General features: G+C 45.9%; 1 protein-coding gene across 1 annotated transcript in view; it reads left to right on the forward strand.

The window, feature by feature from the left end:
- Window positions 1-8518: 8518 nt before the first annotated feature.
- LOC126295266 (uncharacterized) overlaps window positions 8519-13407 on the forward strand; it is a 710311-nt gene continuing 705422 nt past the window's right edge. The window contains exon 1 of the mRNA XM_049987689.1: window positions 8519-8652. Within this exon, the coding sequence (XP_049843646.1) occupies window positions 8639-8652 (14 nt within the window). The 5' untranslated portion in view covers window positions 8519-8638. The remainder of the gene's footprint in view (window positions 8653-13407) is intronic.

Here is a 13407-nt window from a genome sequence, read left to right on the forward strand (position 1 = left end):
TTTGGTATTATAGTATTCAATTTTGTGTTTTCCTGTGCTATTGTTTTGTTACCTTCCAAAACTTTTGCCTTATTACTTTCCCTTTTGTTATTTGAATCATTGCTTGGCCTTCTTGCTGCCTTCAAAACATACCTAAAGACCCGTCTGCATTTCCTGAAATATAGTTTTATTGTTTTGATTTTGCGATGTCTGTTTAGGTTTTTAACGGTGACAGCTGATTTCTTCATTCCTTGTGTTAATCATGTGTTAGACTTCTCACTGGCATTGATGATTTTTATTTTTTATTTATTTTTGTAGTGCTATGTCATAGCAATATTTATAGTTAGTGAAAAAGCTTCACATTTCTTGCTGCATCAGCAGTTTCTTCGGTACCCATGATTCCTTTTCAGCATGCTATTCAAAGTTCTTATTAACAGCTCTTCTCTGTAGGTCCCTACATGTTTTTCAGTGGCTGTAAAATTCATCTACATGGATGACAGTTCACATAAACAATATTGAAAATCTTTTTCTACACCCTGTTCCTTATTAAGTTTTGCCTGTTTAGCCTTAACACCACTCCTAACATAAATGCATTCCTCTCCATATTTGTAAGTTTCCATGCAAAAGACCGAATGAGATGGCACAGTGGTTAGCACACTGGACTCGCTTTCGGGAGGACGACAGTTCAGACCTGCGTTCGGCGTTTTCTGTGAGTTTCCTAAATTGCTCGAGGCAAATGTAGGGATGGTATCTTTGACAGGGCATTGCCAACTTCCTTCCCTGATCTGATGGGATCGATGACCTCCTGTTTGGTCCCAACCAACCAGCCCACCCTCGAAAAGCTACTTATCATGTCAGTCTGGTATTTTTGTTGCACAAATAGAGTTAACGGAAATGTCCGATTCCACCCGTCTGCTTTGACCAATGACATCACAAATATGGCGGAAATGACCATTCACAACTACTCTCATATCGCGACTAGGACGTCATTACGTAAACATGGCACCAAATGCAAAAAACGATCAAACTCGTATTCCTCCAAAAATGTAATGAAACTAACGGGACAAGTGGGGGAAATTGGGGGCTTTTCAATGGGGATAAACTAAAAATAAACAACACCACTAAACCAAAATACAAACATTATAAAATAAAACAATCACAACCTTCCCAAAATCAACTAAAAACAATATTCACTGGAATCGAACACTTCCCTTGACCTATATAGGTCAACAGCAACTACCAATACCACACTATAAGTCTCAAAACTTTCACTGCCACTACACTTAAAAAAAGAATCATTACGATATCTCCACATATAGTCGTCTCTGATCCGACACACCAGAACTTTATTAAGTCTCATTTCTTCACAACTCACTGAACACTTCAGAACTTCGGCCAACAGGCCAAATAGCTGAAAAACTTTTATTAGAGACAGCGCACTGTCCTCCATCATTGCCGACAACTGAAAACTGTTGACCTTGTCAGTCATATCTATACTTACCTAAGGCATAAACAAAGCAATTTACCAAAATTCCACACACGACGAACAGGGGGAAAAAAAACTACAATAACAAAACCAATATCATTAACTCACTGAAAAATATTCAGCTGATAGCACAGCCACCATAGATAACACACACGTGCAATGCTACCATGCAAATGTACCTCATACGCCACATAACAGCTAACCATAAACACACCACCGGAGAGAACCACCGACCGCAACAATACACCACCTATAAACACACCACACACATGCAAAATAAACCAAAAACATCACCTAACACACAGCATACAAACACACGACCAACACCACCAATCACATCAAAACGACACCTACAAAGACGCCACTCTCACAAACTAAACTCCGTGCCCTCGTGATGTCACACACCACAACAGCCTTTTGTCACGGGCCAAAGCTGATGTGTGGATTTGGACGCTTCGGTTGACCCCACAAATCTGCCTCTCGTGTAGCCTGTGCTCATTAATAACACAGAAACCTCCCTAAGATTGCAATTTAAAATGACTTGCAGCTGACAGTTTGTTGAGTTGCTTACCTTGGTGTTTCCTTCAAGCTCCTTGAGGGAGGGGGGGGGGGGGGTGAGGACTACAATGCTTCTGTTGCTTGTGATTGTTGTTCTGCTGCTTTTACTAGTAACGGTAATAACTGTTGCTACCACAGATAGTAGTAGGTCTACGGTTGCAGACAACTCTTGTTAGTGAGTTTGGGATTGGAGTCCCTTGCCCTACAGACAACTAACCAATGACTTTAAATATTTCAGTACTCTTAACCTTTTTCCTCTTCTGCGTTCATGTGGAGACTGTGTCTTGTGTTCTCCCTGTTTATCTGTATGAACTACATTCAGGCAGCCTCTACAGGTTTCCTTGATGTCCCATTTGCTGTTTTCTTTCTCTCTGAACACATTTCCAGTGGAACACTCTTTAATGTACACACAGTGTAATGTAGCCCGTATCTGGAAGTGGAGAAATCTGTAGAAGTGGGATTGCTTTGGAACCCCATAAAATGTTTCCACCTGTCACCAGCTTTAGCTGCCGAAAAGTACAAAATACTGTGGCGCACGTTCAGGGCTCGGACGAAAGTACGGAAACGACGTGGGAAGTGCATGTTTAGAGATAAATGCAGGTGCTAGCCGAGCCTGTGGGTGGTGCTGGTGTATTTGAGCACGAGTGGCACCTGGGCACAATATTCTCAGTAGACTGCAAGTGTCATTTGTGGTCAGAACAGTGAGCTGTGTAATTGTGAGTGCATTATGTCCGAGCTAAGTGAATTCGAATGTGGGCAAATTGTTGACCTGTCTGTTGTGGTTGCTTCAATAATGAAGGTAGCAAAAGTGTTTGATGCTGTAAGAGACACTGTATTGAAGATTGATACCACTTACGAGGGAAAGTCCAAAAATTGTCCACTAAGTTACAATGGGGACAAAAGTGCGTCTAGGTGTGGTCGAGACTGCAGTTGCCGTCATAGGATTTTTACGGGTGCTGAAAGACGATTGTTCCAAAAAATAAGATAGCTATAAAAGTCACTCAAGAACTGAGTGTGGCTTTTGTGAACTGTCAGCACTAATACAGCACAAAGTAAGCTCCGTAAGCAGGAATTTCGAAACCACTCATCGTTGGTGCAAATGTTCATAGCTGGAAAACATGGTGCCAAAGCCATAAAAGCTAGACTGCCGAAGCTACGGAAGACTGTCATTTGTCTGGACGGGTCTCGTTTCACGTTGTTTTCGGCTTCTGGCAGAGTTTACGGGCCATGAATGAGGCACGGTAGGGGGTCTGTAACGATTTGGCAGGCGATATAATGCTATTCCGTGGGCCCCGTGCTTAGTCAGTTTGGCTGGTCAGTCCATCCCGTGGATACTTGTTCCTCAGTGGTGTTGCTGCATTCCGAGGTGTCTCGGCCGCTGTTCGTGCAGCTTGCATTGTCCAGGTCTTGTTTTGTGAGTGTGAGGATGGATTGTTGTATCTCCCCTGGTTACAACAGTCACCAGGTCTCAACATTACTGAGCCTTTGTCGTCTACTTTGGAGAGTAGGATGCACAGTTGCTATCCGTCTCCATCATTGTTAACTTCACTTACAACTTTTTATGGGAAGAATGGTATACCATTATCTTAAAAACTGTACACGACTTCCAGTTATCTGTTCTGAGATGACTGGAAGCTGGTTTTCATCATAATTATTTCCCTGTACCGTATTAGGCACTTTGATGGTGTGTTCCGTACACTAGTATTTACGCAAATTATAAGTAAGCAGATGCATGGGGTGTTGCTAAATCTTTTAAGTGGAGCATTTGTCTTTCTAATATAACAATTGGATTATATTCGGCTAGCTGGTTGGGTGGCTTAGCATCAAGGTTAGATATTGTATTACATATATCGCTTTTGTGAAAGAGCTAATTTAATTTTTCCATACTTCATTCTGTATATACAGTAACGCATTACATCTAATACACCAACAAAAATTATTAAAACCCCTATTTTATTTTTATCATCAAGCTTGTAGGCGAAATCTACAAGACGACATATTTTTCATTTCCTTCTGGGTAGGATTTTCATTTAATTGTAGTCTCTAGAGTCTCCATTTTCTGCATCTATGCTCTGCCAAATACTGGGAAATGCGTGGCAGAGGATATGTCCCGCTATACCAGTTATTACGGCTTTTTCCCATGACGTGGACATGGAGCGTGGGAGGAACGAGTGTTCGACTGCCTCTGTGCGTGTTGTAATTATTCAGATTTTGCTCTCACGCTCCCTATGATAGCGATATGTCGGGGCTTGTAGTATATTAGTAGAGTCGTCATTTAAAGCTGCTTCTTGAAACATTGTTAATAGACTTTGTCGGGTTAGTTTATATCTATCTTCGAGAGAATTCCAGTTCATTTCCTTCAGTATCTGACACACTGCCGTGTATCAAACAGACCTGTGACCATTCGTGCTGCCCTTCTCAGTATACATTCGATGTTCCCTGTTAGTCCTCATCGACGCATGTCCCACACACTCGAGCAATATTCTAGAATTGGCAGCACGAGTGATCTGCGAGCAATTTGCTTGATAGATTGCACTTTGCCAGTAGTCTACCAATAAACAGAAGTCTACCACCTGCTTTATCCGCAACTGAGTGTATGTGATCGTTCCTTTCCATATGCCTACAAAGTGCTACGCCAGATATTTGCTTGCATTCGCAGAATCCAACAGTGACTCGTGTACGTTATAGTCATAGGATACTAAGTTTTTTCATTTTGTGAAGTGCACAGTTTTACATTTCCGAACATTTAAAAAGTTACCAACCTCTGCACCACTTTGAAATCTTATCAAGATCTGACTGAGTATTTGTGCAGCTTGGTTTGGACAGTACTTCAATTTAGATGCTACATCATCTGCAAAAAGTTTGAGGTTACTATTAATATACACTGAAGCGCAAAAGGAACTGGTGTAGGCATGCGTATTCAAATACAGATATGTAAACAGGCAAAATATGGTGCTGGGGTTGGCAATGCCTATATAAGGCACATTTATTAGATCGGTTACTGCTGCTACAGTGGCAGGTTATCTAGATTTAGGTGAGTTTGAAGGTGGTGTCATATGCAGCACCCTGGCGATGAGACACAGCATCTTAGAGGTAGTGGTGAGGTGTGGATTTTCCCGTACGACCATTTCATGGGTGTACCGTGACTATAAGGAATCCGGTAAAGCGCCAAATCTCCGACATCACTGCAGCCAGAAAAAGATCCTGCAAGAGATGACTCGAGAGAATCGTTCAGTGTGAGATAAGTACAACCCTTTCACAGATTCCTGATTTCAATGTTGGACTATCAACAAGTTCCGATGACTTGGGCATTTCCAGCAGGACAGTGCAACACCCCACATGCTCAGAATTGCTACGTAGTGACTCCGCATATACTCTTCTGATCTTATACACTTACACTGGGCACCAAACTCCCCAGATGCACGTGATCAGATAGGATGCTTACGTATGTGTCACTTGTCAAGAGTCATATCTAGATGTAGCAGGGGTCCCATATCACTCCAACTGCACACGCCCCACACCATTACAGAGCCTCCACCAACTTGAACAGTCCTCTGGACTATCAGCAAGTGTCAGCTACATCTACATCTACATCCGTACTCTGCAAGCCACCTGACGGTGTGTGGCGGAGGGTACCCTGAGTACCTCTATCGGTTCTCCCTTCTATTCCAGTCTCGTATTGTTCGTGGAAAGAAGGATTGTCGGTATGCTTCTGTGTGGGCTCTAATCTCTCTGATTTTATCCTCATGGTCTCTTCGCGAGATATACGTAGGAGGGAGCAATATACTGCTTGACTCTTCGGTGAAGGTATGTTCTCGAAACTTCACCAAAAGCCCGTACCGAGCTACTGAGCGTCTCTCCTGCAGAGTCGTCCACTGGAGTTTATCTATCATCTCCGTAACGCTTTCGCAATTACTAAATGATCCTGTAACGAAGCGCGCTGCTCTCCGTTGGATCTTCTCTATCTGTTCTATCAACCCTACCTGGTGCGGATCCCACACTGCTGAGCAGTATTCAAGCATTGGGCGAACAAGCGTACTGTAACCTACTTCCTTTGTTGTCGGATTGCATTTCCTTAGGATTCTTCCAATGAATCTCAGTCTGGCATCTGCTTTACCGACGATCAACTTTATATGATCATTCCATTTTAAATCACTCCTAATGCGTACTCCCAGATAATTTATGGAATTAACTGCTTCCAGTTGCTGACCTGCTATTTTGTAGCTAAATGGTAAGGGACCTATCTTTCTATGTATTCGCATCACATTACACTTCGCTACATTGAGATTCAATTGCCATTCCGTGCACCATGCGTCAATTCGCTGCAGATCCTCCTGCATTTCAGTACAATTTTCCATTGTTGCAACCTCTCGATACACCACAGCATCATCTGCAAAAAGCCTCAGTGAACTTCCGATGTCATCCACCAGGTCATTTATGTATATTGTGAATAGCAACGGTCCTATGACACTCCCCTGCGGCACACCTGAAATCACTCTTACTTCGGAAGACTTCTCTCCATTGAGAATGACGTGCTGCGTTCTGTTATCTAGGAACTCCTCAATCCAATCACACAATTGATCTGATAGTCCGTATGCTCTTACTTTGTTCATTAAACGACTGTGGGGAACTGTGTCAAACGCCTTGTGGAAGTCAAGAAACACGGCATCTACCTGTGAACCCGTGTCTAAGGCCCTCTGAGTCTCGTGGACGAATAGCGCGAGCTGGGTTTCACACGATCGTCTTTTTCGAAACCCGTGCTGATTCCTACAGAGTAGATTTCTAGTCTCCAGAAAAGACATTATACTCGAACATAATACATGTTCCAAAATTCTACAACTGATCGACATTAGAGATATAGGTCTATAGTTCTGCACATCTGTTCGACGTCCCTTCTTGAGAACGGGGATGACCTGTGCCCTTTTCCAATCCTTTGGAACGCTTCGCTCTTCTAGAGACCTACGGTACACCGCTGCAAGAAGGGGGGCAAGTTCCTTCGCGTACTCTGTGTAATATTGAACTGGTATCCCATCAGGACCAGCGGCCTTTCCTCTTTTGAGCGATTTTAATTGTTTCTCTATCCCTCTGTCGTCTACTTCGATATCTACCATTTTGTCAACTGTGCGACAATCTAGAGAAGGAAGCACAGTGCAGTCTTCCTCTGTAAAACAGCTTTGGAAGAAGACATTTAGTATTTCGGCCTTTAGTCTGTCATCCTCTGTTTCAGTACCATTTTGGTCACAGAGTGTCTGGACATTTTGTTTTGATCCACCTACCGCTTTGACATAGGACCAAAATTTCTTAGGATTTTCTGCCAAGTCAGTACATAGAACTTTACTTTCGAATTCATTGAAAGCCTCTGGCATAGCCCTCCTCACACTACATTTCGCTTCGCGTAATTTTTGTTTGTCTGCAAGGCTTTGGCTATGTTTATGTTTGCTGTGAAGTTCCCTTTGCTTCCGCAGCAGTTTTCTAACTCGGTTGTTGTACCACGGTGGCTCTTTTCCATCTCTTACGATCTTGCTTGGCACATACTCATCTAACGCATATTGTACCATGGTTTTGAACTTTGTCCACTGATCCTCAACACTATCTGCACTTGAGACAAAACTTTTGTGTTGAGCCGTCAGGTACTCTGTAATCTGCTTTTTGTCACTTTTGCTAAACAGAAAAATCTTCCCACCTTTTTTAATATTTCTATTTACGGCTGAAATCATCGATGCAGTAACCGCTTTATGATCGCTGATTCCCTGTTCTGCATTAACTGATTCAAATAGTTCGGGTCTGTTTGTCACCAGAAGGTCTAATATATTATCGCCACGAGTCGGTTTTCTGTTTAACTGCTCAAGGTAGTTTTCAGATAAAGCACTTAAAAATATTTCACTGGATTCTTTGTCCCTGCCACCCGTTATGAACGTTTGAGTCTCCCAGTCTATATCCGGCAAATTAAAATCTCGACCCAGAACTATAACATGGTGGTGAAATCTACTCGAAATATTTTCCAAATTATTCTTCAGGTGCTAAGCCACAACAGCTGCTGAGCCCGGGGGCCTATAGAGACATCCAATTACAATGTCTGAGCCTGCTTTAACCGTGACCTTCACCCAAATCATTTCACAATTCGAACCTCCGTCAATTTCCTTCGATACTATTGCACTTCTTATCGCTATAAACACGCCTCCCCCTTCACTGTCCAGCCTATCTCTGCGGTATACATTCCAATCAGAGTTTAGGATTTCATTACTGTTTACGTCTGGTTTCAGCCAACTTTCTGTTCCTAGTACTATATGGGCGTTGTGACCGTTTATTAATGAGAGCAGTTCTGGGACCTTTCTATAGACGCTTCTGCAGTTTACTATTAGCACATTAATATTGTTATTCCCTGTTGCATGTTGCCTACTCCTGCCTCGCCGCGTCTCGGGAGGCGTCTTGTCGGGCCAATGAAACATTGTCAGTATGGGCTTTCGGAGCTGAAGGCCCACTCACGTACATTTGATCCCGGCACGACACAAAGCTTTACGTCTTGCCTGGGCCCATCAGCACCGACATCGGACTGCTGATGATTGGAAGCATGTTGCCTGGTAGACGAGTCTCGTTTCAGATTGTATCGAGCAGATGGACATGTACAGGTATGGAGACAGCCTAATGAATCCATGGATGCTGTATGTCAGCAGAGGACTGTTCAAGCTGGTGGAGGCTCTGTAATGGTGTGGGGCGTGTGCAGTTGGAGTGATATGGGACCCCTGCTACCTCTAGATATGACTCTTGACAAGTGACACATACGTAAGCATCCTATCTGATCACGTGCATCCAGTCATGTCCATTGTGCGTTCCGATGACTTGGGCATTTCCAGCAGGACAGTGCAACACCCCACATGCTCAGAATTGCTACGTAGTGACTCCGCATATACTCTTCTGATCCTATACACTTTCACTGGGCACCAAACTCCCCAGGCATGAATGTTATTGAGCATATCTGGGATGCCTTGCAAAGTGCTGCTCAGAAGAGATCTCCACCAACCCGTACACTTACAGATTTATTGACAGCCCTGCAGGATTCATGGTGTCAGTTCCTTCCAGCACTACTTCAGACATAAGTAGAGTCCAAGTCATGTCGTGTTGCAGCTCTTCTGCGAGCTCGGGGGCAGGGGTGGGGGTTACACCAAATCAGGCAGTTATAGCAATTTCTTTGGCTCTTCAGTGTACAATATGAGGAGTGAGGGTCTCGACACACTTTCCTGGGACACACCCGACGTTACTTATACATCTGATGGTGACACTCTCCATCCAGGATAACATGCTGTGTCCTCCGTACCAAAGAGTCCTCAGTCCAGTCTCCACCTGCGGGTCCGGGGATTAGAATAGGCTCGTGGTATTTCTGCCTGTCGTAAGAGGTGACTAAAAGGAGTTTCACATGTTTTGGCCTTTATGTGATGGTCTCCTGTAGGGTTTGACCTCCATTCTTCAAAATTTTCCTGAAGAGCGAGCCAATTGGGGAAGGGCGCCTTACAAGGTGCATTGTGTCCATTGTGCATTGAGGCCTTCAGCAAGATTATTCGTCGTTTCATTGCATCCCCTCTCACTCTCCATCTCTTGGGTGAGGATACATTCCTGGGTGCGATTTCTGCCACACACTCTGCATTGTCGCTTTCTGCACTGGCGACGACTGTAGACCACTTGCCACCTACTATCCAGCACGGTAGCTAGTCCGTTGTGGTTGGGCAGCCTTGTACCTGGTTGGTTGTAGCCCCCTTACAACACAGGGATCGCTCTACTGATGATGCCTGTGCCGTTAACTCTCCACGTATGCCAAGGAGTAGATGCCTATCTCCCTGGGGCATTGGGACTCCTGGCAATGGCCATCCTGCCAGGTGGCCCTTGCTGTGGCTGGATGACGCCCGTGGGGAGGGCCCTTGGTCGGAGTAGGTGGCATCAGGGTGGATGACACGCAATGAACTGTGGCGCACCTTTTCTTGCTGGTGGGCAACCAACAACAGTCTATAAGCGTTTAGGGCTCACTTTAATGCAAACACGTATGACCCCAAATCGTTCCCCTCCCTGGCCACGCCATGGGAGGAACGAAAGGCTATGAATGACAGCGAGACGTATTCGCCCCAGTATCTAGTCTGTACAAGAGCTGATGGGAAACTCTTTGTGTCCGTGAAGCCTCAGTTCTTCGTAGAGCATTTAGAGGACAAGTTTGGGGAGGTGGAGGGCTTGTTAAAAATGCAGTCTGGGGCAGTCTTGATAAAAACCGCATCCTCTGCCCAGTCACGGGCATTACTTGCTTGTAAGAAACTGGGGGAGGTTTCTGTTACTATCATGCCCCATAAAAGCTTAAATATGGTCCAGGGCAATATCTTCCACAGGGACCTTCTTTTGCAGTCCAATGACGAGCTGTGCGCCAACTTAGAGCGACGAGGTGTTGATTTCGTTTGACGCATCCACTGGGGGCCGAGAGATAATCAGGTTGCTACCGGTGCCCTCATGCTGGCCTTCGAGGGTAACACATTACCCGAGAAGGTGAAGATGATGGTCTACTGCTGTGGTGTCTAGCCATATAACCCTGCCCCATTGCGGTGCTTAAAGCATTGAAAGTTTGGCCATATGTCTTCCTGCTGTGCTTCAAGCCTCATATGTCGTGATTGTGGTCGTCCATCCCATCCCAATACACCATGTGCCACGCCTCCCCTCTGTGTCAACTGCGGAGAGCACCATCCCCCTTGCTTGCCGGACTGTAAGATTCTACAGAAGGGACAGAAAATAATGGAATAAAAAACCCTAGACCGACTGACCTACACTGACGCTAAACGGAAATTTGAACGGCTTCATCCTGTGCACATGGCGTCATCTTATGCCGCCACTGTCACTCCTGTTGCAGCTCCATCCGTTACACCACATACAGTCAGCTCTCAGAGCCAAAGGACCGCACTTGCCCCCTTGATGGTGGGGGGCACTTCTCTCTGTCGATCCTGCACAACCTACCTCGGAAGCAGCACCCCCGCAACCATCGGGGACACCAGTACCCACTTCTAAGCTGGAGAAGTGTAAGTCTTCTTCAGCTTCCCTTGCTAGGGAGGGATCCCTTGGGTCACTCCCTTCCCAGGTTCCTACCAGTTGCAAACCAGACACCCGCCAGGGGCTGAAAAAGCCCCAGGTAGCTGGTTTTAGGGCTTCACAGTCTTGAGACTGAATCAAAGAAGCCCTCCCAGCAAGGACAACGAAAGGAACAGCGTGAGAAATCTAAATCCCATAAGACCAAGGAAATTGCGGTGGCACCCACTCCACCGCTACCGACAAGATCTGCGTCTGGACCTATATCTCGCCGGTACCTCAGACATGATGGATGTCGCTCCCGTCGGTACTTAATCGGTGGCAGCAGGTGACCCAGCGGCGTAATCTGCCTCCTCGATCCCTTCACGCATTTCTCGGCCATGGACAATGTCCTCCTCCAGTGAAACTGCAGCGATATTTTCCACCATCTTGCTAAGCTCAGACTACTTCTCAGCCTTCACCCTTTCCTCTGCATTGCTCCTCAGGAAACTTGGTTTCTGGCGATGCGAACCCCCGCCCTCCATAGCTATCAGGGTTATTATAAGAACCAGGCAGCTTATGAGAGGGTATCTGGTGGCATCTGCATCCTTCACTCTCTTTACAGAGAGTCTGTCCCTCTACAAACACCTTTAGAGGCTGTCACTGTTCGGGTGTGGACACCTCAGGCTGTTGCTGTCTGCAGTCTCTATCTTCCACAGGATTGAGATGTCCCGCAGCATGTCCTGGCTGCACTGATAGCCCAATTGCCGCCACCTTTTCTGTTACTGGGCGACTTCAACGCCCATACCCCTCTGTGGGGTGGATCAGTGGCAACAGGCAGAGGCAGCACCATTCAGCATGTATTGGTACAGCTCGACTTTTCCATTTTAAATGATGGTACCTCCACATACTTCAGTGTGGTGCATGGCACGTACTCAGCCATCGACCTTTCGATCTGCGGCCCTAGCCTATTACCGTCTGTCCAGTGGAGTGTGCACGACGACTTGTGCAGTAGTGACCACATTCTGATCTTTCTGTCACTGCCACAGCGTCACTCTTCTGGGTGCCCCTGCAGGTGGGCTATGAATAAGGCTGACTGGAACTTGTTCATCTCCATTGCCACTATTGAGCCTCTTTCCAATGACGCCATTGATGCGGTGGTTCACTCGGTCACCACTGGCATTGTTACTGACGCAGAATCTACCATTCCCTGTTCTTCTGGGTCCCCTCGGTGGAGGACTGTGTCTTTGTGGTCGCCCGAGATTGCTGAGGTGATTAAAGATCGCAGGCGGGCACTCCAGTGTCACAAGCGATATCCCTCATTGGCACACCTCATCGCCTTTAAACAGCTTCGTGCGCGAGCCTGCTGCCTCATTCGCCAATGCAAGCAGGTGTGCTGGGAAAACGTATGTCTCCACTGTTGGCCTCCGTACCTCTCCACAGCAGGTTTGGGCCAAGATTAGGCGACTCTGTGGCTATCGGACCCCCGTCAGTGTACCTGCGCTTTCACTGAATGGAGCAGTCAGTACTGACTCCGACACAACTGCAAACCGCTTAGTGGAGCATTTTGCTCAGAGTTCTGCTTCTGCAAATTACCCACTGGCCTTCCGCTCTCTGAAAGAGCGGTTGGAACGTCGGAGCCTTTCATTGCACACACGCCACCCTGAATCGTACAGTGCTCCGTTTAGTGAGTGGGAATTCCCAAGTGCCATAGCCACTTGCCTTGATACGGTTCCTGGGCCAGATCGCGTCCACTGTCAGATGCTGAAACACCTCTCAGTGTTGACTGCCGGCAACACCTCCTCGACCTTTTCAACCGTATCTGGGTTGAGGATGAGTTCCCGTAGCAGTGGCGGGAAAGCATCGTAATCCCCATGCTGAAACCTGACAAGAACCCACTAGAGGTGGGCAGCTACCGCTCCATTAGCCTCACCAACGTCCTTTGCAAGTTGCTCGAATGCATGGTGAGCTGGAGGTTGAGTTGACTATGAGGGCTATGCCGAAAGTTTTTAGCAGAATGTGTGAAAAAAATTTATTTGCAAAAAAAGTTTACTACTTTTCAAAATACTGTCCATTAGCATGTATACATTTTTCCATTCTCTGAAACCACTTAGAAAATGTCAGTCCAAACTTCTTTTGGGATGTCACCTAGTGCACTCTCGTAGGCTGCAATGGTCTCTTCATCTGATGAAAACTGCTGCCCTCGAATTTTTTCGTTAGTCTTCAGGAACAGAAAGAAGTCACAGGGGGCCAGGTCAGATGAATAGGGGGGATGGGGTAACACTCCCACTTTTTCCTTCTCCAGAAAGTCCATCGTTCTGGCAGCCCTGTGGGCAGATGCATTGTCGTGA

This window comes from Schistocerca gregaria, chromosome 11 (genome assembly GCF_023897955.1).
Source record: "Schistocerca gregaria isolate iqSchGreg1 chromosome 11, iqSchGreg1.2, whole genome shotgun sequence".
Classification (NCBI taxonomy): Eukaryota; Metazoa; Arthropoda; class Insecta; order Orthoptera; family Acrididae; genus Schistocerca; species Schistocerca gregaria.